Here is a 23,182-nt window from a genome sequence, read left to right as displayed (position 1 = left end):
GTGCAAATTAATCATATGCAGAGAGCTCATTTGTGATGTGTGAGTTCCATGGGGTGATTTAAATGTTTCAGGATCTTACAGACACAGTACATGTTTATACCCTGAATACATTGAAAACAGGTGACAACCTTAGCATAACCAACCACCCAATTACTTGAACAGCAAAGGGTGGGAGGCAGGAATTGCTGATGTCAGTGCTCATATATCAGTGTCAAGCAGAAGGGATAGTAATATTAATTAACAAGGGAAGTTGACAGCGCTGTGCTAACACACAAGTCACTCAGCTACTTTTCTAGAGGAAAACCAGAGGGAGGGATTGCCCCGGCCCTCTGTGGTCGATGATTAGGCTGCCACAGCCACTAGTTCTTTGTCACTAATGTTGACTTTTCCAAGTATCCAAAGTTCACCTCAACTTCCATATTCTTTTACAAAAGAGTCACCTTCTGTCTTCTCTTTGTTTTGTGTCCCATAGAATATCCCCCAAACCCAAGAGTGTTTGCAAGTATTGTGAAAAGTCAGCTTCCGAGAGCACATCTCTCCCCGATTCCCTAACTAAAAGATTCCTCCAGGAATTTCCCCGACCCTACTCCTGCCTACTCTCTAGCTACTGGCCTCTTTATTGATTCTCTAAATTAATTTTTTATCAGTGTTATAGTCCAATCTTTCCCATCACACCAAGGAGCTTAATATTCATGCTACAAAACCAAGTTGAAAATGAATGCTTGATTAAAACCAAGGTAATCCCATCATCTAATTCAGATTTAATGCTCCATACACTTTGATGATAGAGAGGTGTTGATTTCTCAAGTGGTAAATCAGGGGGGAAAAACCATTTTAGAAAATATCGTAACTATTTCTTCACTTGAAACTGAATCTTATCTGGCTTCTTTATAATCCTTTTCCGGCCCAGCTGTTTCCAAAATGTCTCGAATAGGACATTGTTCTGGAATGCCCTAGGTCTGAATTTCATGTCCATGATCTGCTAGCTGTGTGACTATGATAGGATCAAATTATTTAATCTGTCTGAGTCCCAAGCTCCTCATAATTAAATTGAGGTACTATTGCCCATGGGGATAATACTATCTACTTTATATGATTTTTCTTGAAGAATAAATGTTTGTAAGATGCACAGACTTCATTTAGCTGATATTGAGTGCTGAGTACATTTTAGATTTTTAAAATAAAACGAGGACAAACAATAAACTCCTCTTTGCTGTGAGTCAATTCCAAGACACATTTTTAGGGACCATTCAGCTGACTGTGGGGGAAGGTCCATCGCTGCTGTTTCTCAGGCTCAATTTTGAGAGAAAATCAAGCAGAGGATTGGCTCCAGTTTCACAGAGGGCCCAGCAAGGCCATGACCCCTGGATGCTTCAGATGGGAAATGCCTCTGAGCCGCCAGTATGAACAGAGTTAGCTTGGCAGAGTCAAAGGAGGAACCCCTTATGTGCTCATGTCCAAAATCTAGATTTATCTAGCTATCTACCCTTCTGTGTGAAAACGGTGCCAAATCACAGAAAAACTCCCAGGCAGCTGGCAGCAGCCATAGCCCCTTTGTTAGCTCCCTCTGCAGTAACAGAAGGGGATATAGTTCTGTTATGGCCCAGAACTGGGAGTTGAATTGCAGTATCGCGTCAGCCCCCATTTGTCCATATTCTCGTTTCTCAGCCTCCACTCTGTGTTCCCTGCCGTGTTGCCTTGGCAGGGCTAGCTGGCCCGCTCACGCACCTGCGTCCTCACTCTAACTCACCTTTTTCAGTTTGACCACACCCTCCTGTGTCTCATAGTCCGTTGTGATCTCAAACAAGTCCATACCGTCTCCATCAACAATATTGTATGTGACTAAGCCATTTTCTCCAATGTCTGGGTCTTTTGCCTTTACTCTTCCTACTTCCTCCCCGGGGACAGCCGCTTCTGACACAGACATCTGGTATACGCCTAGAAGAAGAAGATATCTATTTTTATTTTCTCTTTTATTTGGCCGCTGGTATGACTTTAGATTTCATTGGATCCCAATAAATTTCTCAAAGGGTTTGAAATTGAACTCTCTATTGATTGAAAACATGAAAGAAGTGAACGGATGGGAAGGAAGATCCCACACGGACTGCTTGTCAAAGAAATGTGTTCTACAAAGGAGGATGAAACAGTGTCGGGGTCCAGGGTGATGTGGTGGGGTCACCTGCCACATGTGAGAAAGGAAAACAATACTCAGCTACATTTCCCATCAGGAAGCGATGGAGGACCGTGTATGTCTTTATATGTTCAAAGAGCAAAGACTTCTTTTCATGTCTTCAGGATGGTCCACAAATTAATTTCAAGGCACTTCTAGGTATCCAGAAACACATCCTTCTCTTTAAAAAACAAAACAAAACTCATAGCTCCATATTTTTTAAAAAATCAAAAGCAAATTTTATTCTTCAAGGCTATGACTCTTCTAACTCTCTAGTTGACTTTCCTCTTACATCATCTCCTTCGCCGTCTGATCAATAAACACTGCCTTATCGGGAAAGTTTCCCACAGTGTGGGCTCATATATACTTATTTAATATGTACTGGGAACCTGATGCATGCCAGGTGCAGCTCTAGCACTTGGAGACTCAGTGGTGAATGAAATCGTCAAGTTTCTTCCCTTCTGAGGCACACTGAAGAGGAAAAGAAGCAAATGTATATCATTGCCAGGGAGAAAAATAAAAAAATAAAAATAAAGTAGTGTAAGTGGTAGAGGGTAATGAGATAGTGTGTGACTGTGTGTGAGTGTATGATGGTTTGTGAGGGGGCTGGTGCATGTGTGAATGCATGTCTGAGTATGTGTGAGTGTGTATATGAATGTGTGATGTGTGTGTTTGAGTGTGTACACTTGTGTCTGTGTGAGAAGAACAAAGAAAGAAAATTGAGATTGATTTAGAATTAGTTGGTCAGAGAAGACATCTCTCAGAAGAAGGCATCTGAACTCCCTTGAAGGGAGTTAGCAATCAATCATGTGAATCTCTAGGGATATAAATTATAGACAAAGCAAAAAACAAATGGCAAAAACCCTGAAGTGGGAACGTACTGAAGACATACGGAAGCAAGATCGAGTGCTGCTGGAGCTTTCTGTAAAAGGTGAGGGTACATAGGTAGGCTAGGGCTCATCTATGTAAAAAGGTCATTGCAGGAGATGGGAAAGACTTCAGGTTTTGTTTAAACTTGGTGGAAGCCACTGAAAGGTTTTCAGTAGAGAAGCTGGATTTGGGATGATCTTATCTGCATTTTTACATTTTAAAAATATTCTGTGTGAAACAAGACAGAGAAACAAGGGTTGCAAACCTTTCCAAACCTACCACTTCCAAGTTGAGTGGTTTTGGACAAATTACTTAAATAAGTTTAGGTTTCCTTCCATGAATTCTATCAGTTTCAGTACTCTTGTCTATATTGATCTATATAATGTGGTTTTGAATGCTTTCAGGTTGACCCATATGCTACTTAATTACACCATAACCCGATAGTCAAAGACAAGTGGAAAGTGTAGTCTTGGTTGATAAGTCTCAGAAGATAACTACCAATTCACAGGAAGGTTTACAGAAACCTGTTCTGATCCGGTTTTCTGCAAAATAACATTTGAATTCATGCCAACGAAATTAGTATCTGTACCAAAGTGATGGCACTTTCCTATATCATCGCATGTGAGCAAGGGCATGCATGGCTCCCTGCTAACAGTCCTGTTTGCTTTTTCCTTCCACCGACCAAACAATTTTGTAGTGTAGATAATGGAGCATGTAGTCTGTTAGGATGCCATATGAGATTTAAGCTTATTGGGGGTGCTGAACCTTGTGCCTGACCAGGTAAAGCAGTCTTTCTTCATCTCGTCTGTGACCCTATGAGAACTGTTTATTGCCTTGTAATTCTATCTCAGTATCTCCCTTGCACAGACCCTTGTCTTTGGATTCCTCTGAATGATCGTGGTGCCTTCCTGGGACCATAGTTGTTTCCCTGCCTTGTTCCCCGGTTTGTAAAAAGTGCCATCTCTCTGACAATAAACTCCCAAGCTCTACCAGATACTCTCCTAATCTAGTGATGATTCCCCCAAGTACTAGCAGCATCAGCAACATTACAACACATTGTACTTTTGTCTCTATCTATATATACATAAACAGATTTATGTTCAAGCTCTGGCTTTGCTACTTTCTTGTTTGTTTGTTTTTTTAAATTTTTGTTTTGTTTTGTTTTTTGTTTTTTAATCGGATTACATCTTTAATTTTAATTCCAGTATAGTCAACATGCAGTGTTGTATTAGTTTTAAGTGTACAATATAGTGTTTCAACAATTCCAAACATCACTCAGTGCTCATCAGGATAAATGCAGTCTTTAATCTCCATCACCTATTTCAGCCATCCCCTCCCACCACCTCCCCTCTGGTAACCATCAATTTGTTCTCTAGACTTGAGAGTCTGTTTCTTGGTTCCTCTCTTTATTTTCTTTTACTAGTTTGTTTTGTTTCTTAAATTCCACAGGAGTGAGATGATACAGTATTTGTATTTCTCTGACTTATTTCACTTAGCGTTACACTCTGTAGATCCTTCCATGTTGGTGCAAATGGCAAGATTCATTCTTTTTGTGGTTACATAATATTCCATTGTATAAATGAGTGCCACATTTTTCTATCCATTCATCTATTGATGGACACTCAGGCTGCTTCCATAATTCGGCTACTGTAGTGACAATAATGGTGCTATAAACATAGGGGTGCTTATATCCCTTTGAGTTAGTGATTTTATATTTTGGGGGATAAATGCCCTGCGTGCGGTTACTGGATCATAGCATAGTTCTATTTTTAGTTTTTTGAGGAACCTCCATACTGTTTTCCACAGTGGTTTTACCAGTTTGCATTCCCACCAACAGTGCAAGAGGGTTCCCCTTTGTCCACACCCTCACCAGTACCTGCTGTCTCTTGTGTTTTTTTATTTTAGGTGTTCTGACAGATGTAAGGTGATATTTCATTGTGGTTTTGATTTGTGTTTCCTAGATGGTGGGTGATGTTGAGCATCTTTTCATGTGTCTATTGGTGATCTGTATGTCTTCTGTTCCTGTTTTCTGCCTATTTTTAACTGGATTTTTTTGTTTTGGGGATGGCTTTGCTACGTTCTTTGGGCAACTTATTATACTGTTCACAGAATCCAGTTCTATCTGTAAAATGTAGGCTCTTATAGAGATACTCCATACTAGTAACTCTTCATTAAATGATGGTAGTTGTTGTAATTATGATAATTAATAATCTTACAAAATGGTTTCTTTTATTTCCCTTAGCAATCATCAGTTTTGTAGAATGACCACAATCCCCCAGATAATAATAACAACTTAATAATAACAACTTATAACAACTTATGCCAGATACCATAAGGTTTTAACTAGCCTATTTAGTTCTAACAACATTCTATTAATTAAGACCTGTGGAAGACTGTATTCTCCAAAAATGGTCAAAGCCATCTCTCCCATCCCAAATGCTTCAACATGACTTTGACTGTCTTTCCATTGAACAATGGGGTCTACAAGAACTCTCCTTAAATTTGGGCAGTCTTATGATTACAATGGAGATGATGGCATGTGATTTCTAAAGTTAGGTCCCAAGAGGTAATACAGGTTCTGCTTGATATCCCTGGGGCTCTCGCTTTCAGAACCTATCTGAGCCAATCCTTGATGAGCTACCCATGGAGAGAAACCAACACCAACTCATCAGCCACATAAGTGAGCGTCCTTGGAAATGGATCCTCCAGCCTCAGCAAGCCATCCTCACCTGATGCTATAGAAACAAAGACAAGGGGTCTTCTCCAAGTTTTTGCCCAAATTGCAGACTCATGACAAAAATTATTATTATTGTTTTAAACCCAAAAGTTTGGGGCAGTCTGTTTTAAAGCAAGATAACTTATTCAGTTTTATCATTACCTCCAGATTAGAAATGAGAACACTGAGACAGAGAGAGGTTAATGAATTACTAGATTGCATAGCCAGTATCTAGTGAGAAAGCCAGCAAAATAGATTTTCTGTTTCCAGGGTTATAGAACTTTTTAGGTCTCCTTTTCCTCTGACTACGTCTACAGCACCTTCACTTTTTTATGTTGCTATTGTAGTGTTTTTGTTTCCATTTTTTGCATGAATGATAAAGAGACTCCATTCTTACAGATTCCTTCTTGAAAGCTGAGTAAAGCAGGAAGGGGTCAGAGAAGGGCTGTCTGTGGCCCCATTAAAATGTGCAAGCCAAGCCCACCTACTTACTCTGTGGAAACTTTGGTGGGTTGTCATTGACATCAGTCAGTGTGATCGTCACTTTGGTTGTCCCTGAGAGTCCACCCATGTGTCCACCCATGTCCTTGGCCTGGATCACCACGTGGTACTCCTCCTTGGCTTCCCTGTCCATGTTGGGAAGGGCCGTTCTGATGATACCTGGACAGGCGAGTGAAACATCACATATATTCATTGATAACAACATTAAAACAAAAAAAGGCACGCCACTTCAAAATCCTAAAGGCTGAAATATTTGAGGGCCCATTGCACAGATATCCATGAATAGACCCATAACTAGACCCACATTTTTGAAATGCTAGCAGAATCTTTTGAACATCTGTTCCCAGCATGCAATTCTTAGGCTTTAACCTAATATAATTCATATTAGGTTAAAAGTAGGTAGCATGTATTCCATGTAATATGTTAAGATGTAATTATTAAATTTTAAAAGAGTGAGCGAAATGAGTTAAAAATACACACAATGCTTATACAAATATTTAGAGTATACTGTCACCCATCACTGACAACGGTGCTAAGCGAATGAATTCTACATGATCTCTGGATATCAGCACACCATCTGTATGAAAACCATGCTCACTTGAATCTCTTGGGAACATGTGCAAGCTTTTCCTCTCTGCAGATGCGATAACATTTACAGTGGAAACAGAAAGAGAGCACCCTTGTCCGTCTCTCAGCCCTGATGTCTGTATTTCTCAGCAACACCCTTGAACACTGAGTCTTGTTTTCCTGATCTGTTAGATACTTTGGTAGGTTCAAATTGATGATTTCTAACTAGGAGTCCTTGAGAAAAATGAAAGTTGCAACTGGGAATTCCTCCACTAGTGTTTAACATTTCAAAAATCTGGATGAAATCCCACATTTATCCTTGGTTAATCTGGAAAGGATAAAGAGCAAATGCCTTGGATGGAATCATAGCAAGAAGCTGCATAGGTTATGGTTTGAAGCAAAGTGGCTACAGATAAATAATTATATAGGTCACTGGAAATTATATCCAGTAAATGGACAAAATATCTGATTGACAGGCTCTGTGTATACATATTAATATATATTTCATATAAATTTAAGTATACCAACAAATGTGGATTATTTGTAAATATCTTTCAAATATACGGGGCATATTATAGAAAAAGCAGAAGAAAGTAGTTTAGGGGAGGATTATCGTAGACTAGAATTTTCACAGGATTGCAGTGTTTATTCTAATAAAAGGATCCTGGAATAAAGTTTGGAATAAATGAAGTGAAACCATTTGGTTTTGGTGATTGTATTTTTTCACTCTTTTGGTTTGCCATTTGTTTCCTGTAAGAACCGTGCAGAACCTTCTTCCTGGATAAGGCCTGTTGGGAATCTGTAAGCACAGTGGAGGGAATGTGCTACGTCCCAAACACACTTGAACATCATTAACACCCATTCCCACCGCCCTGCGTGGCGGGCTTCGAAGTGAGCTTTGAGAACTACCAGTTTTCAAATCAGCCCTCAAGTTCTATGGTGTCCTCCTTGGGATCCTTAGTTGATAATTATGATAAAATTTAAGTCTTTTAAGAGAAGCTCTTAAATTTAATTGACTTTTAAGATACAATTTTAATATAAAAGTTGTATTTTAAGATTATATTTATTATTGTGGCATGGTGACACAGAGGCCAAAACAATAATAAATAAGGTTCATTGGAAACTAACCACACCCAGGCACGTGCACACACAGCGTCTATGCCTCTCAACAACCCTGTGAGGTGGCCTTTCTCATAGGTGAGGAGACTGAGATTCTACTGGTTTAGGAAGTTGGGCCAGACTGGTCACTCACAGTGTGTCACGGATCACAACGACATTGTACGCTACCTGTCTGTGCTTCTACTGAAAAGTAGGGCTGTCCTTCCAGGATGCTGTATACTAACTTGGCGCTGTTTCCATAGGTAGGATCATCGGCATCTGAAGCGGTCACCTGGATGACCGATGTCCCTTAAAAATGAAATAAATTCATTAGCAACACTCTCTCAGCTTTTTGAATTATATTCTAATTTATGAAGTTTCATCTTAAAATTAAAAACGAAGAAAAGCCCCTCAACTATGTAACATGCTTGCTTTTCCGGGGTTGAGATGTAAAATAATCTTTTTCTCTTCCTCCTTTTCTTCCTTCCCACTTGCCTTCCTTTAAAAACAAACAAACAAACAAACAAACAAAAACCTCCCGTAGCTTCAAAGTGAACTTTCAAATTCCAAGTACATTGTGCTATGCTTAGTAGTTAAAATAATAACATTACTGCGAAAACATTCTAAGACCCATGCAACTGAAATGTTCAGTATATCAAATAATTAAATAAAAATCCTCCCAAAGAGTATAATAAAGGATAATTAATGATGAATTGCTTTTCATAAAAGGACAGAGAGCAGTCTTCCATCTGTAGCAGAGCAATAAATACATCATTTTATTGTTGCTTTGCATGTAATAAAATAGCTCCTAATACTACATTTTAATTAATTTATGGCTATAAATATTGTACAGAATGTCGTTCCCTGGTGACATGAAAATTACATCTTCCCACCTCTAACGGGTCTGGTAGTCATTTAACAGAAACCACCCATAGACATCGGTGGGTCCAAAGGAACCAGGGAAAGGAGGGAAGATGGAATTCCGTTTCTCCTAGCAGAGCCTCTCTTCCCTGATGGTCGCAAGGGCTTGAGGGCACTCAGTGCTCACTGCAGAATGGGGTGCGGGGCCAGAGGAAGAGAAAAGGCATTTAATGCTTCTGCTCCAGACACTGTTTTCCATGTGTTCTGCCAGCCTACCTCAGCTCCTCATGTTTACATCTACTGCATTTTGAGAAACTGGGTGTGAGAAGTATGAAATGTTACCATCTATTTTGCAAAGTGGATTATTATTACCAGAGTCAGGAGTTTAACGCCCATCCAGCAACCAACCAAACCCACAGTTTCTCTGACATTTTTGGCACAGGGGCTAGGTTCTGGGTGGGGGGCTTGGGATCCCATTCACACAGCCTCTGTCAACCCTTTAATTTACGATTGCCAGCGACTTGTATATGGTGTATAAGTCAGTCTTGCTTTTCCTTAATTACTTTTATGTAATTCATTATTTCATGCAAACGACTTTTCTGAACTCTTTTCATACAATCAGGCACTCTTTGAGGTAGCAGGGGTTTCTAAAGGAGAGTAGGCTCTTTACTATCGTGGTTGAGCTAAGGAAATTATTAAATCTCTATGCTTCATTTGCTTCTGGAACTCCACTAAATCCATTACGACTCCTTGTATTTTCCATCTATTTTACTTAACCCTAACGCAGTTTACATTATCCTCTCTTTACAGATGATCAAATGAAAACTGAGAAAGACGTGACCGGTTGCCTAGGTTCCTCTGGCTGGTGAGGGCCACCTCCACAGCGCTGAGAGCAGACTCTACTCTTACAAGCCGTGACAGAAGGTCTGGGTGTTAGCCTGAAGCATCAGCAGGCTCCCGGAGGTGAGGACAATGTAGATTCCTCTGGAGTGTTGCTTGAATGACAGGCCTTCCTTCCGGCTCAGTTGCTGATGCTACTGTCCTTTATTGAATGATTTGGTTCATGTCTGCTTTTTTCTCATTAAAATCCCTAGGCAAATACCGAGAGACTAAAGGACTGGTCATGGCCAAGGAAGAGAAACAAAAAATGAAGCCTGACCTTCATAAAATGTGAGAAGAGCCTGACTTTATCCAGAGGAGAAAAAAAAAGAGACTTTTTTTTTTTTTTTTTTTAAATCCCAAGTTCTACATGCAAAGTGGAAAGCGCTTAGGGGTTTGGGGTCACTTTTGCCTCTTAACTATTTTGAGCAGGTTGGTACCTATTCTTGCTGCTTGGTTTTCTCATCTGTAAAATGGGCAGTTTGGCCCAGATGATTATTAAGTCCATTCAGGCTTTAAAGTCTCTGATTCATATGACCAGACTCATTCCCTGATCAGAGCAGCCCTGATCACTGTCTGAAACATAAACCCTTCTCGGTGTGAGGCATGTTTCTCAACAGACCACAACTGCATGCATTCTACAAAACCAAACAAAAGTTACTGCAGGAGGACATAGCCACCTGAAGAAATCCATCAGAGAAATATCCTTTAACAATGCAGCGTGTCTTTAGGCCTGATGAAAATACACATCTACTTGTAAATTATTCTAACAGATCGTGACAGCATGTCATGACTCATTGTGTCTTCTGGAGCCACTTCATAGCTCAGATAACCTTGGATAAATTAGTTAACCTATTTCTAGGTTGGGTTTCCCATCTGCAAGATATGTCAAATAAGACCTACCTCACTGTAAAGATGAATCATAGCAAAAATGAAATGCAAGAACACCATGGAAATCATTAATTAGCATGATGTCTACATGCAACAAATATTAACATGATCGTGACTTCAACAGACATCAGTGTGAGCTAGGGATTGAACTACGTTGCCTCTAATCCAGCAAGACTAGAAATTGTCTTTCCATTTTACAAAAAGGGACATTTTACAGAAAGAGAGATAGAACTGGATCCAGGTCACACAGCCAATGAGGGCCAGAGCCAGGATTCCCTGCGTGCCGTCATGTTCTCGCAACTCCGACACACTTCTTTATGTTTTAGAAGTTTAGGTTTTAAAATCTCAGGTCTGTTTTAAATATTTGAAACTTCAACTACACAGATAACATTTTTTTTTTGTCATTATGCCATAGAAGAGGCAGTATAAATTTGACTTTCCGGATATAGGAGAGCAGGCACCAGCCCCCGCCACCCACAGGAACCCAGGCTTATAGATGGAGCAGGTCTCTCCTGCCGTACGCACCCACGTTGGACCTCTCAGGCACATTCGCATGGTAGGTCTCATGCAGGAACTCAGGAGGGTTGTCATTGATGTCTTGGACCTTGACAATGAACTCCGATGGTGGCTCCAGCGGCCGGTTGGTGTCCCTGTCCACTGCCTGTGCCATGAGCGTGTACTGGGCTCTCTCCTCTCGGTCCAATGTCTTGGTGGCATGAATGTTCCCTGATTTGTCATCAATCACAAAAATGGTTCCGGCTCCTTCACCTGAGAGAATGTATTTAATGTTCCCATCACCAGAGTCAATATCGGAATGAAGCTAGGAAAAGAGAAATCGAGATTTTTAATTCCATGAGGGAGGCCATGGGGAGACAAGAGTCTCACTTGCACACTGTTTGCTGTAGTACCTTCCACATACACTCACATAGACCTGCACACACACTGTGGGAAGGAGATGCTGTCACCCACTTCTACAGATGAAGCAATGGAATCTGAGAGAAGATAATTGCCTTGGCCAAGGTCACACAGCTGGGTGCAGTGAACCCAGCGTTTGAACTTGAACCCTGAGTTCTTTAAATTCTAAGATTCATGCTTTCCTCACAAATACGCATCCATACAAAATAGATGCACACATTCGCACGAATATCACCCAAACAAAATATATATACATATGCATCTATATTAATAGACTTATTTTGAAAGAAATATGTACATAACATAAAAAATTTAAAAACACAAACATTTATGCCATAAGTAAGTCTTCTCAGTTCTGATTCCCACTCCCTCAATTTCTCTGCTCACACACAACAGTTGTTACCAGTTTCCTGTGAATCCTCTAAGATATATTTTACGCATATGCTAGAATATCTATACAGTGAGATACATAAATGTCCCGGTTTATTTTTATGCAATAAAGTGCTATAGTGCACACATCACTCTCCATCTCTGGTGTTTTCCTATAAAAGTAAATTCAGGTGGTCTTTCACACAGATACATGCAGATCGACCTCACCCACTGGATGGATGTTATCACCTCATTTTAGCTGTCCTCTGCCAAAGGACACACAGGTTGCTTCCAGGCTTCTGTTGCTACAAGCAATTCCTTGATCAGACCATTCCAGAAGACCCTCTGTGAGGAGCATGAGGTATGAGGGTCTGGGGACGTGGCTGCTGGGAGGAAACTCCCATTCTGATCACAGGCATCGTGTGGGTAGGATAGATTCATAGGTATGCAACTTCTTAGACAATAGAGAGAACCTTAAATATGTTTAGGTTCTTTCTGCTTCCTTTGACAAAGCCCAAAGACAGGATGGTACTTGCCTAAATCCACACTTGGCCGGACAGGAGCAGGATCCAGTTGTCCTGACTACCCATCCCGTGCCTTGCTTGATTCTGTTCTGTGTGGATCTCACCCAAAGACCACGTCTGATTTTCCTGCAGCAATTAATTCCTCACCTTCTCTTAATATCACTTCAATGTCTGAAGCTTCCATCTTAATCTGAGTTCCTCTGCCTTCATTATGCCATTTGTCAGAAGAGATAAACATTGCTTTTACCATTTCTGTGGGCTTCAAGTGTAGCCGAAGGGCTAAAAAACCCATGGTTCTACCTACTATGTAAGAAACCTCAGTATAAACGAGAAAGCTTTATTCAAAAGGCACTGATGATGATGATAATAATAATAATAATGTTCTAATAATAATAATAGTTCTTATTATCAATGACATTTTAGTACTGATATTATAAGTAAATGCCATTTTAATATTATTATTAATGCCATTTTAATATTACTGTTATGAAACCTAGATCCAGAGAGCTTGTTCAGAATCACAAAGCAAGGTTCAATACACTGTTTTTAAAAATGTGTTATTTCAATTTCCCAAAAAGTATCTAATTGATTTGCAGCAGTGGCTCAGTGAAACACCAAATACTTCAGTTCAGGGGTGGTGGGGGGAGAGGGGGTTCCTGTAGGCACAAATCAGGAAGACCATTTTGATTTTAGTTCACAGTGTGTCTCAGGAAAATTAAAAGAAAAAAATAAAACTTCTTTCAGAACTTGTTATTCATAACCAGCTACGTATTGTCATGAAATGATGGTTACTGCATTTCTCGTGAATAATTGTGAGTAAAATATGAAGCTATTGAGTGACCCCCAAAGGATGAACAGAATTGCCCCAATCTTCATATAATTTCCACAGTGAGGGCACGATCCCTGACGCTGTTCCCCTGGCTTCCTCCCCAACCCCCACAGTCTGTTATTTGTTTCTTTTCTCTGCCTCAGACCTGGCATAAGTTAGGGGCTTGGTCTTGTGAATGAGAAACAAGGAAATCAATGCTTATTTTAATAGGAGTGTCTAGAAGGGAAGTTTCCAGGGGCTTTCATGGATTACATGTGAGTTTGGCCAAGTTTCTTGAGAATTACAGATTCTAGTTCATGATCAACCAAATAACTGAAAGAAAAAAAAAAATGTAAAACCATAGTGCTCATTATTTTTCCTCTACTTTGTTTTCAGATTTGTAAGTTGGATATAAATTTCTCCTTTTTCTCTCTCCAACAAAGATGACCTATACAACTGACAATGATATTTATTAGGTTCCACACAAAAAGCAGTTTGGGAAACCATTCAATCCTATCAGGGGATCCAGTTGCCGAGGCATACATAGCCAATTCCTAATGCCAAAGACTGATGGCTTCCCCCTCTGCAGAGCACAGCATGACACAGACTGTGTTTCCTGCAAGAAATCTGAAAGTCCATTGCCTGCCAAAATCTGCTTTTTCAGAGCTGCGTAAAGCACTCAACCTTGAATGTCATCAAATCAAAGGTCATCGAGTCTACTCCCTCTGTTCTCAGGGAACTATATATCCACAGTATCTCAAAAGGAAGATCCACAGGATCCAGCCCCTTTTGTCTTCTTCCCCCATCCAATCTGACATCTTGCACTCAATCCCCTTTTGTCTTCTTCCCCCATCCAATCTGACATCTTGCACTGAATCCTAATTGCCTTTCTATATATATAAAATCCCAATTTATATATATATAAATTTATATTTATATATAAATATCATTCACTGCTTACTTTTCTCCATGTTTTGCCCTATGTTCCCCTATTAGTGGGCATGTCAACCGCTTGCTCCACGGAGATAAGGAAAGGGTTCTCCAGGTCCTGTCTCTTCTCAGTCCCGCACCCTAACACACACACACTGTTCCCCACTGAGATAGTCCCCAAGGCAGGGAGGTTCTATATCCTCAGAACAATTGACGCACAGCTCCCCATGTTGTTCAGGCTGCAACGGCCCCCGCCATGACTGAAGACTCGTCTTCCTCTCTGGGCACAGAGCCCATCTCCTCATGTAGGGAATTCACATGCCAACTATTTCCCTGGGTTCCCATTTCCCCCAGACGACTTCTATTTTGGGTATAATCTTTCCATTTTGGGTATACATGAATGAAATTCTTTCGGTATGTTTGGCGTTGAAAAGGCACTTTCCCAACCCGGAACAACGTTATTGAGATGCTAATATGAACCTCTTCCAAATATGTCAATTACATAAATATGCATTGCTGTTCTCATGTTAAAGAACAACTGAAATAATTCCTTGGAATATAGGAGGCTTAGAAATTAGCTCGCCTCAGATCTACCCTTGGCCTTTGCCCCCTTCACGGGATAACTCCAAGTCCTCTTTCAAGTCACAGGTCATTAACATGTTCTCTATGACTTTCCTCCATCCTTCCCAAACATTCCCATGTAAATGTGTAATAATTTCTGTTGAATTTCTTCGTTATCCTGTTCTCTGTGAATGTGTGTGTGTGTGTGTGTGTGTGTGTGTATTTTAATCGCTTAGGTAGGTGTGTCTTTTCCACTAGTCTCTGAATGCTTTCAAGACCGGAATACTTTATCCAGGTTACCATTGGCCTAGCTCTTCCCCAGAGCACAGCAGGCTTTCATTCTTATGCAGATGAACACCTATCTCCTTGTCGTTAACACCATTATCCTCTGAAAGATGGCTGCACGTTTAAAAATAAGTGATAACGGGCAATATATTTTTTAAGGTATTTCAGAATGCCTACCCTTTGCACCTTTTTGGAGGGGGTACACGGAGAATGCAGTCTTAAATACTGGGAGGACACTCAGATTATCCTAACTGGGTGTTGCCATCCCTGAGCTAAAGCGCATAAAATCCCACCCATTCTTAAGACACATCCGTTTCATCAAATATTGACCAAGGCCTCCCCAAAACTGGGCTTAGTACCAGGACCTCAGGACACAGAATGACGCTGGTCGGGTCAAGGGAGAGAGACAGGCAAACAGATCCGTGTAATTCAGAAAGGAAAGCTCTCACAAAGAGCAGGGCGGGTTCTGAGAGCACAAGGAAGGGGCGTCCACCTTGGAGGTAGGGTGTGGTCAGCCAAATGCCCTCCATTGGAGAATGGGTAAATAAATAATGGTTTCAAATCAGTGGACTACTGCACAGCCATTAAAAATGGAGTTTAATGGTATATTAAGTGGAAAACAGAAGTGTTCTTAATATGGATAAGTCTATGAATGGGGGCGGAAAGGCTGAAATATGTTTGAACAATGATTTCATGGTTCTTATAGAAGGTCATTAGTGCCCCCTCCCCCCAGGAATTTTCGTGCTTGGCCAGACCCTCCTGCTGGACTGGTGAGAGGGAGAAATAAGCACTGCAGAGCAGCGGCCTTACCCTGCCCACGAGCACGGGGTCAGGCCCGGTGTACTCCTCGATCACGAAGAACTGGTTCCAGACCCAGCCTCGCTTGGAGCGCTGCAGCACCTGCCCCTCCTTGCCCTTCTCATGGTGCCCATGGAACGAGGGTCGCAGGTGGCCCCGCCGCTCGGTGGTGAGGGCCTGGCTGTGGCACAGCACGCCCAGGCACACCAGGGCGGCTTGTAAACAGTAGTGCTCCTTCATTTTTGGTTACGTGGTAGGCACAGGAGAATGCGGCTGTCACCCCTCTCAGCAACCCCGTGGCGGGCCTGGCCAATGGCGGCCTCCCGGACGCGTCACACAGACCTTTCTTGGAATGGAATGTCTCTGCTCACTGAGTACATCACGTCAGTGCTGCCCACTTCCCCAGTCGGCTTCTGCGGGAAGAGAGAAAGGTCAGATTAGCCGCAGGCTACATCTCCAATTCATTTCAACCCCACTCCATGAAAGAGTGGACCACAGCTGGGGAAGCAGGGGGCGGGCTGAGCAAGAAATTGTCCCTGCTCTCGCAACTTCAGGTGTCGCTGGTGGGATAAACTCTTACACAAAGATGACCCTCGAGGTCTATAGGAGGATGAACGTGTGCGCTGTGTGTGCTGTGGAATCCAGCTCCAAGGTCTCAGTGTCCGCTTTACCCCTGACTGACGCCCTTACTAGGGGTTTGGGGTAAGACAACAGCTCCTTGAGCTCAGCTTGCTCTTCTACAAAATGGGGATGCTAATCACGCTCACTGAAATGTCGACACAGGGATTAAATGATTAATTCCTCTAAATCCCTTAGTACAGTGTCTTGTACACAGCAAGTTCTCCATATTTATCAGTTATCGTTATTGATCATACCTGTACTAGGGTACGTTTCCATCCCTAGAGGAACTTAGGGCATTACAGGCATCCAGGAGAAGAACATCTAACTGATGGGGATTAAGGGAGGACAGAGAAGAGAGAGGGGACAGTTATGGGAGACTCCCTGAATGTGGGATGGCTGTGCTGCAGCCTAAAGTCAGAGTTACTGTGATCAGAAGGGAATGGATGGGATGACCATGCAGAGGGAACAGCATGCTCCAAAGCCCAAAGGTCCTCATAATGCACAGCACATCCCCACACTGCTAAGCATGACTGGATGGTGTAAGGAGGAGAAAAGCAGCAATGGACCCTGCCAGAGAAAGGAGGCTGGGACAGATCCCGAGAAAACACTCATGCTCACTAAAACACTTGTCAGTGAAATAACAGACCAAGTCCTCATGGTGGTTCAGTGAATGCTATGCTGTGACTTAATGAATAATCCCATTGGCTCTTGTTTGATCAAAGGCCCACCCAAGAACCTGAAGATAGCTCCTTAACCTGGCAGTCTTAAAACAGAAACTTTACAAGCTTTTTCCAACCGTGAAATGCAAAATAAAAGAGCATACCCCACCAACTGATCCAAAGGTCTTGTTCCTGGCTCCCAGCCATGGCTCAGCTACTCATCAGTATAAGGATGGGCCTTCCATGTGCCTTGTAGGTTTCTAGCCTACAGTTACTCTGGTCTTTAATTTCTGCCTTGGGTTCCTGGACTTCTTCACTAAACTTAGTCTTGCTGCTGCTGGAAACTTAATTATCCCCTATGGAACTTCCCTTACTTGTTCCCCTCTCTTAGCACCCTGCAATTTCTTCTGAACTATTATGCTTTTCTCTTGGTGTGCCACCCAGACTCCAGCTGGATGTCTAGCTCCCAGAACCCGGCAATCCCCATTACCATGCCCACTACCAACAGGAGACAGCTCAGAAGAGTGCTGGACGTGGAGCATAACATTCTGATACTGACGATGACACTTCAATTCAGCACTGGTGAGTCTAAATGAAACTGCTGAGCTTCTTGAGCATTGCAGAAAACAAAATCATTTAATTCCTAGCTATCTAGTATGAATGTAGTGATGGTGGGGGGAGGCGAACATAAAGGAAGGAGTATGAATCTTGGCATAGTGGAATGTACCTAGATTTGGAGATCAGAGAGACCTGGGTTGGAACAATGCTTCTATATCTTATAATACAGGTGATGTTAGGCCCACCAGTCAGGCATTCTGAGCCTCTAGGTTTGCTTTCATCTGAGCTACGGGGATGACAAGAATTGCTGCACGCATATAAGGCTGCATGGGCACAGTCTGAGTTTCTTCCTCTCTTCCTAGAGTACCACAATTCAAGCCCTCAGGTCTCACTCAGTAGAAGGAGGTGCTTTGGCCTTACAGATGGAGATGCCCAGAAAAGGCACTTTTCTGGAAGTGAGGAGTAAGAGTTACATGGAGACGCCAGAGCCATCTGGTCTAGTAGTCTAGACTTGGTGAAATTCTAATCTGTTGGAGCAGAACATTTTCCCTTCTGATGGCCTTTGACTTCATCAACCCAACCCTTTCTGCTTCCTTTGTCATATGGCAAAATGTGTCTAGGGAGGCCACAAATGTGCAGATAAGTTCAGGTGTCCATCACTGCCCCCAGTACACTCTTTGATGTTAGTCTCTTTTCAAGGAATAGGGAGTCCAATATTTGGTGTAGACAGACATCTCAGGGTATGGAAAAGACTGTGTAGAAAAGAGAGAGATTAAACAGATGGGATCATCATTGAATAGCTTCATCCTCAGACTCGGGGATGCTAATAATACATGAAATGCTGTTTCCTGCTATCCAAACTGATTGTGTGAAAAAAACACAGAGGGGGACCCCAGGAGGAGTCAGATCCTAAAATGAGTCAATGTGAAGCAACAGGAAGATCCCTCGGCTTAAGTCAGGAAGTGAGATATATGGTCAAGAATCTGCCAATAGCTTGTCATGGGACCTCGTCATTTCTGTATTGGTACATTCTCTCCAAAATGAAGCCATTGGGTGACATGTTCTACAAATGGCTCCCAGCTTCATATTGATGGTTGGAACTCCAGTGAGAAGCTGTTGGGGATTTATTCTGATTCATACACCATCTCTTTACTAAACTGGATGCATCTTTATGATTGGGATTATATGTTACACATGATTATAGGTCCAATGCTGAGCTTTTGAAAGCAAGCCATCAGTAAAAGTTGAATGTATTATTTGAACCCCATACTTCAAGTGCAAACTTGATACTGCCACCAAAGTATCTCAAGAAGAAGAAACAGCAAAGACCATATGGTGTGACAAGATCCCTGCCCATTTTACACCATGCCAAGTATTAAGTGTTCATTCACATGGTGATAAATTATTCTTGCATATAAACTGTGAAGTGTATTTGAAAGAAAGGGTTTAATTAAAGTTCATATTTCTGCACCTCTTTCTTCTGGCTGCCATTTTGCTGTAAAGCACAATTATTTCTGACACCAGAAGTGTTAAAACTAGATGACAACTTTTTTCCCTTGATAAAAAATTCTAGCTTGATACTAATGAATTTAAGAGTTTCCACATGACCCAAAAAACAATGAAACCATTATTGAAAAGATGAAATTATCTATTCTCTTTTCTTGGAAATAGCAAACCAACTTGCTTTTAAAAGGAACTCACTGGACCCATTATTTGAAAGTATTTATACAACTACATGTAATATGTAATGTTACTTTAATGATTAGCCTCAGGTATGTATAAGATGAATTTTAAGACATCATTTTAAAAAATTACTTTCAGAATGAAAATTCACTTAGCAAAAGCTTTTTCTAACTACTCTTCCAATAACTTTACAAATAGTAATTCAGCTATTTATTTCTATAACAAACAGGACTAGGTACTATCAATATTCTTATTATAAAGGTTGAAGAAGCTGGGGCCCAGATAAATGAAGCAATTTGTGCAAAGCTATGCTTCTGGGAAATCGCAGAGCTGAAATTTGAACCCATGCCATCTGGCTCTGGTGTCTGTGTTCTTAATCAGTGAACAATACCAACTCCTGACATTTGTTTCTGCCTGAGTTCATAAGGAATGATATGGTTACTATGATATGGGTATTGTAACCTAGAAGGCACCTGAAGTAAACCAACATTAGAACTTGGTATATAATAATATGACTGGTAAAAATAGTAATAATAGTTAAAATTCATCCATGGTTATGATCTGCCTAATACTCTTCTAAATGCTTTCCATGAGGTGAGTCATCCAATTTTCACAATAACCCTACACAAGTAGTATTATTGCTATTCCCATTTTATAGGTAAGCAGTCTGAGGCATAACGAGATTAAATAACTCGTCCATGGTTACAGACCCAGCAAGTGGAAGATCTGGGACATGAACCCTAGATATTTGGCTCCAAGACCTCTATCCTCCTCCCCTACAGCGCTGTGCCATATTGCCTTTCTAAGAGAAGACTGTAGAACTAATATAGACACACATCCTGATGCACACGTAACAGTCTTAAAATGATAGCGATTTAAGTTTTAGTGGCACTGATGGTGACTAAAATACTAAAAACCAAACCAGAAAGAGGATAAAACATTTTATAGCAGAGACCGAAGGGAAGATGAACAGGAAGTGATTACATCAGTCCTTCCACAGCACAGTACAACCAGGCCTTTAAACAACACATGACACAAAAGTTAATCTTCGCTTTTTATTTTTAAACGCCCTGCTTCAGAATTTCTAAATGTATATGTTTCAAAAATGTGTTCAGAAAGATTCTTTTTCTTTTTTTTTAAAGAAATGTTTCTAAAATCTAGAAATCTGATTGATGTTTTCAACAGTAAAGAGTTTGCAGGGAACACACATGAAAATTAATAGGAGGCAGCCCTCCTAAGAAGACCTTGACATTGGTCATAATTAGAGAAATATATCAATGTTCTAATTGGTTTCAATAAAACCCCCCGAGGCAACTCTCAAACAATCCTTCCATTAAAGCACTTTCTAGCGGTATGCCAGGATGTCTAAGCGTTGGGGTTCCACTAAAACATATAGGTGGACTTTATTTTACAGTGGGAGCATATTGCTTGGAAGGAAAAATAAATGTTGTTGAAAGTCACAGGAGTAATAACATGACAGGAAAATGGATTTGCAAAACCACCAGCTCTAAGTGGAAGGCTCGCCCCTCTATCTTGAGAGCAGATAGCCCGTCATAAGCTATTGCGCCTTGAGCATAAAACCCTCTTGCTGTGCCTGCTTTTGTCTCCGTAAAAGAAAATGACATATACGGGTGTTTAAGTATATTTGGACTCCTGCTGGAAATTGTTATCGGGTAGAGAAAGAAAGAGGAAAGAGCTTAGCAGAAAGCAAGTGGCTTTGGTTTTTCAGCTTTCTCCTCCCCACAGAGCTGGAAGGATCAGACAGACTGACCTGTTCTTTTCATTTCCAGGGAGCTAATTTACAGTTAAAGACAGGTTATCATTACATTAAGAATATTATCGAGGCCCGCACCAGAACTCGAAACTCCACATTCTGCATGTGCAGTGTCCCCTTGTGGGGGAGCTCGGGGGCTCTGCTCTCCACTTCAACAAACACAGCTTTGTAACCAATCGGATTCTATTATGCAAATTAATTCAAGCATATTTTATTCCTCTTTCAGATCTCATCACTCAGCACTGAGCTGGTTTCTAGTTTCAAATCAAATCACAGGAATTATGCCATGTCTGTGGAAATCACAGAGAAGGGGAAGAGGAAGTATTATAAGAACTTTGAATCATATTTCTTCTTCCCTGATTTCTACACTTTGGAGCAAAGCATAAGCTTGGGGTAATAATCACTTCTGCTCAGGTGCAAAACACACAGGCAAGACTGCAAAAGGGTCATTGTTGTTCCAGCTCTGATACTAAATTCAAATGTCAAAATATGTAGCAAATAGGGCCCCTTATCAGTGACCATAACGTTCTCTAGGGTGAGTGGAAATTTTAAAACTGCTGCAATGTAAGTCTGATTCCCTTCTTCTAGAGAAATAGAGAACCACGTGAGTGTCAGCTTTGAAAGTGAAAAGATCATTCACTGCCTCCTGTTGGGCAGACCTGTGTCCAAATCCTGGTCCTGTCACTTACAAGCTACATGACCTTAGGTATTGATGGTAGAGATTATCCTTGACCCAGTGCTTGATCTTTCTAGTGGTGGGCAGTATACTCAGGGCTTGGTACCTATTATTTAATTGTATCTTTACCCCAACTTGTATGTAAATATCACCCAGATTTTATCTACAGGGAAAGTGAGGCTCAGAATGGTTGAGTAAATCACCCAAGGGTACATCCTAAATCACTAGCGAGGCTGCTATTCAAATTCAAGTTTATGTGTCAACAGAACCCATGCTTTTCCTTTACCTGACTCCCAAACTCTGGGAGCCCATGTTCCCCTCATCTTCGATATAAGGAGAGGGCATGATCCATCTTCGAGGATCATCTCAGCTGCAAAATTGTATTCGATATTGAAAATAATCTTTGTTAGATATGAATTTCATTTATTTTTCAAGTATGTAAAATCAGCCTCTATGTTTTCAGGCTCTCATTGGCCACAAAGTGTCACTGGAATCCAACTTCAGTTCCCAGACCCCAAACATGTAGAATCATTCCATGATTATTTACTTATCTCTTCAAATAATTAAGTAAACTTCCATTAATAAGATGATTAAATACAACATGTGCAATGAAGAACTTATTTTTTTGTGCTCTACTCAATCCTTAAGACAGTCTTTTTCTCACTGTAATATTTTAAAATGTTAATCATTAAGATGAATAAAATATATCAGCACATACAGGAAATAATGTCAGCTGTGTCATCTCAGACTGTGAATAAACACTGTATATGAATGCGTGAAAAGAGAAAGATTTATTTTCAATTTTTTTTTTTTTTTTTTTTTTTTTTTTTTGCATGAGCTAAAATACCTGAGGGAAAATTAGGGCACAAATGGCAATGATAAACAGATGCTCAACATGATGTAACTTCATTTGTGGTATCAGAGGCCTGTATGTAAATTTCCCTTTGTCTCAGAGCAGTAAATATCTATAAAGCTTTCTTCATTTGCAGTTCCTTCATTCAGCAATAACTTTTCACAGTGCCAGACCTGGGTTGCACCCCAGGGATACACAGACTGCTGTGTATCTCTGATCTGTACAGACTGTACTCCAACAACGGTGAGACAGTCTTCTAAGCAGATGAATAATGGGATAATGGGATCAGTGCAAGCAGGACTTTTGTACACAGCACTGAGGAAATGGGGAGCACATCTCTGCAGATGAATGTGTACCATATCATTCCAGTCCTCTCTGGTCCTTGTCCACTCCTGCTTCCTCCAAGTGAACACCTATCATCTCTGCAATCTCCACCATGTGAAGTTTCCATTCTCATCTTGAACCACGGCTGACTGAACTGCATCTAGTTCAGCAATAACCAAACCTTAAATTGATCAGTGATTGTTTTAAACTGTGTCATCGGGCTCATAAGGACAAGCTGAGTGCATAAGATCCACTTGGGAACTTGAATGAAAGAAAACAGGAACCGTGTTT

General features: G+C 41.0%; 1 protein-coding gene across 1 annotated transcript in view; it reads right to left on the bottom strand.

Annotated features, from left to right (window-relative positions):
* CDH11 (cadherin 11) overlaps window positions 1–23,182 on the bottom strand; it is a 148,366-nt gene that overhangs the window by 30,382 nt on the left and 94,802 nt on the right. The window contains exons 3-7 of the mRNA XM_032854311.1: window positions 15,756–16,156; window positions 11,079–11,373; window positions 8,112–8,231; window positions 6,249–6,416; window positions 1,751–1,938 (exon numbers count right to left, since the gene is read on the bottom strand). Of these exons, the coding sequence (XP_032710202.1) occupies window positions 1,751–1,938; window positions 6,249–6,416; window positions 8,112–8,231; window positions 11,079–11,373; window positions 15,756–15,983 (999 nt within the window). The 5' untranslated portion in view covers window positions 15,984–16,156. The remainder of the gene's footprint in view (window positions 1–1,750; window positions 1,939–6,248; window positions 6,417–8,111; window positions 8,232–11,078; window positions 11,374–15,755; window positions 16,157–23,182) is intronic.

Source organism: Lontra canadensis, unplaced genomic scaffold, assembly GCF_010015895.1.
Source record: "Lontra canadensis isolate GAN:19392208 unplaced genomic scaffold, GSC_riverotter_1.0 scaffold8, whole genome shotgun sequence".
Classification (NCBI taxonomy): domain Eukaryota; kingdom Metazoa; phylum Chordata; class Mammalia; order Carnivora; family Mustelidae; genus Lontra; species Lontra canadensis.
Note: the sequence above shows the minus strand (reverse complement) of the source record. Positions and strands in the feature narration are given on the sequence as shown.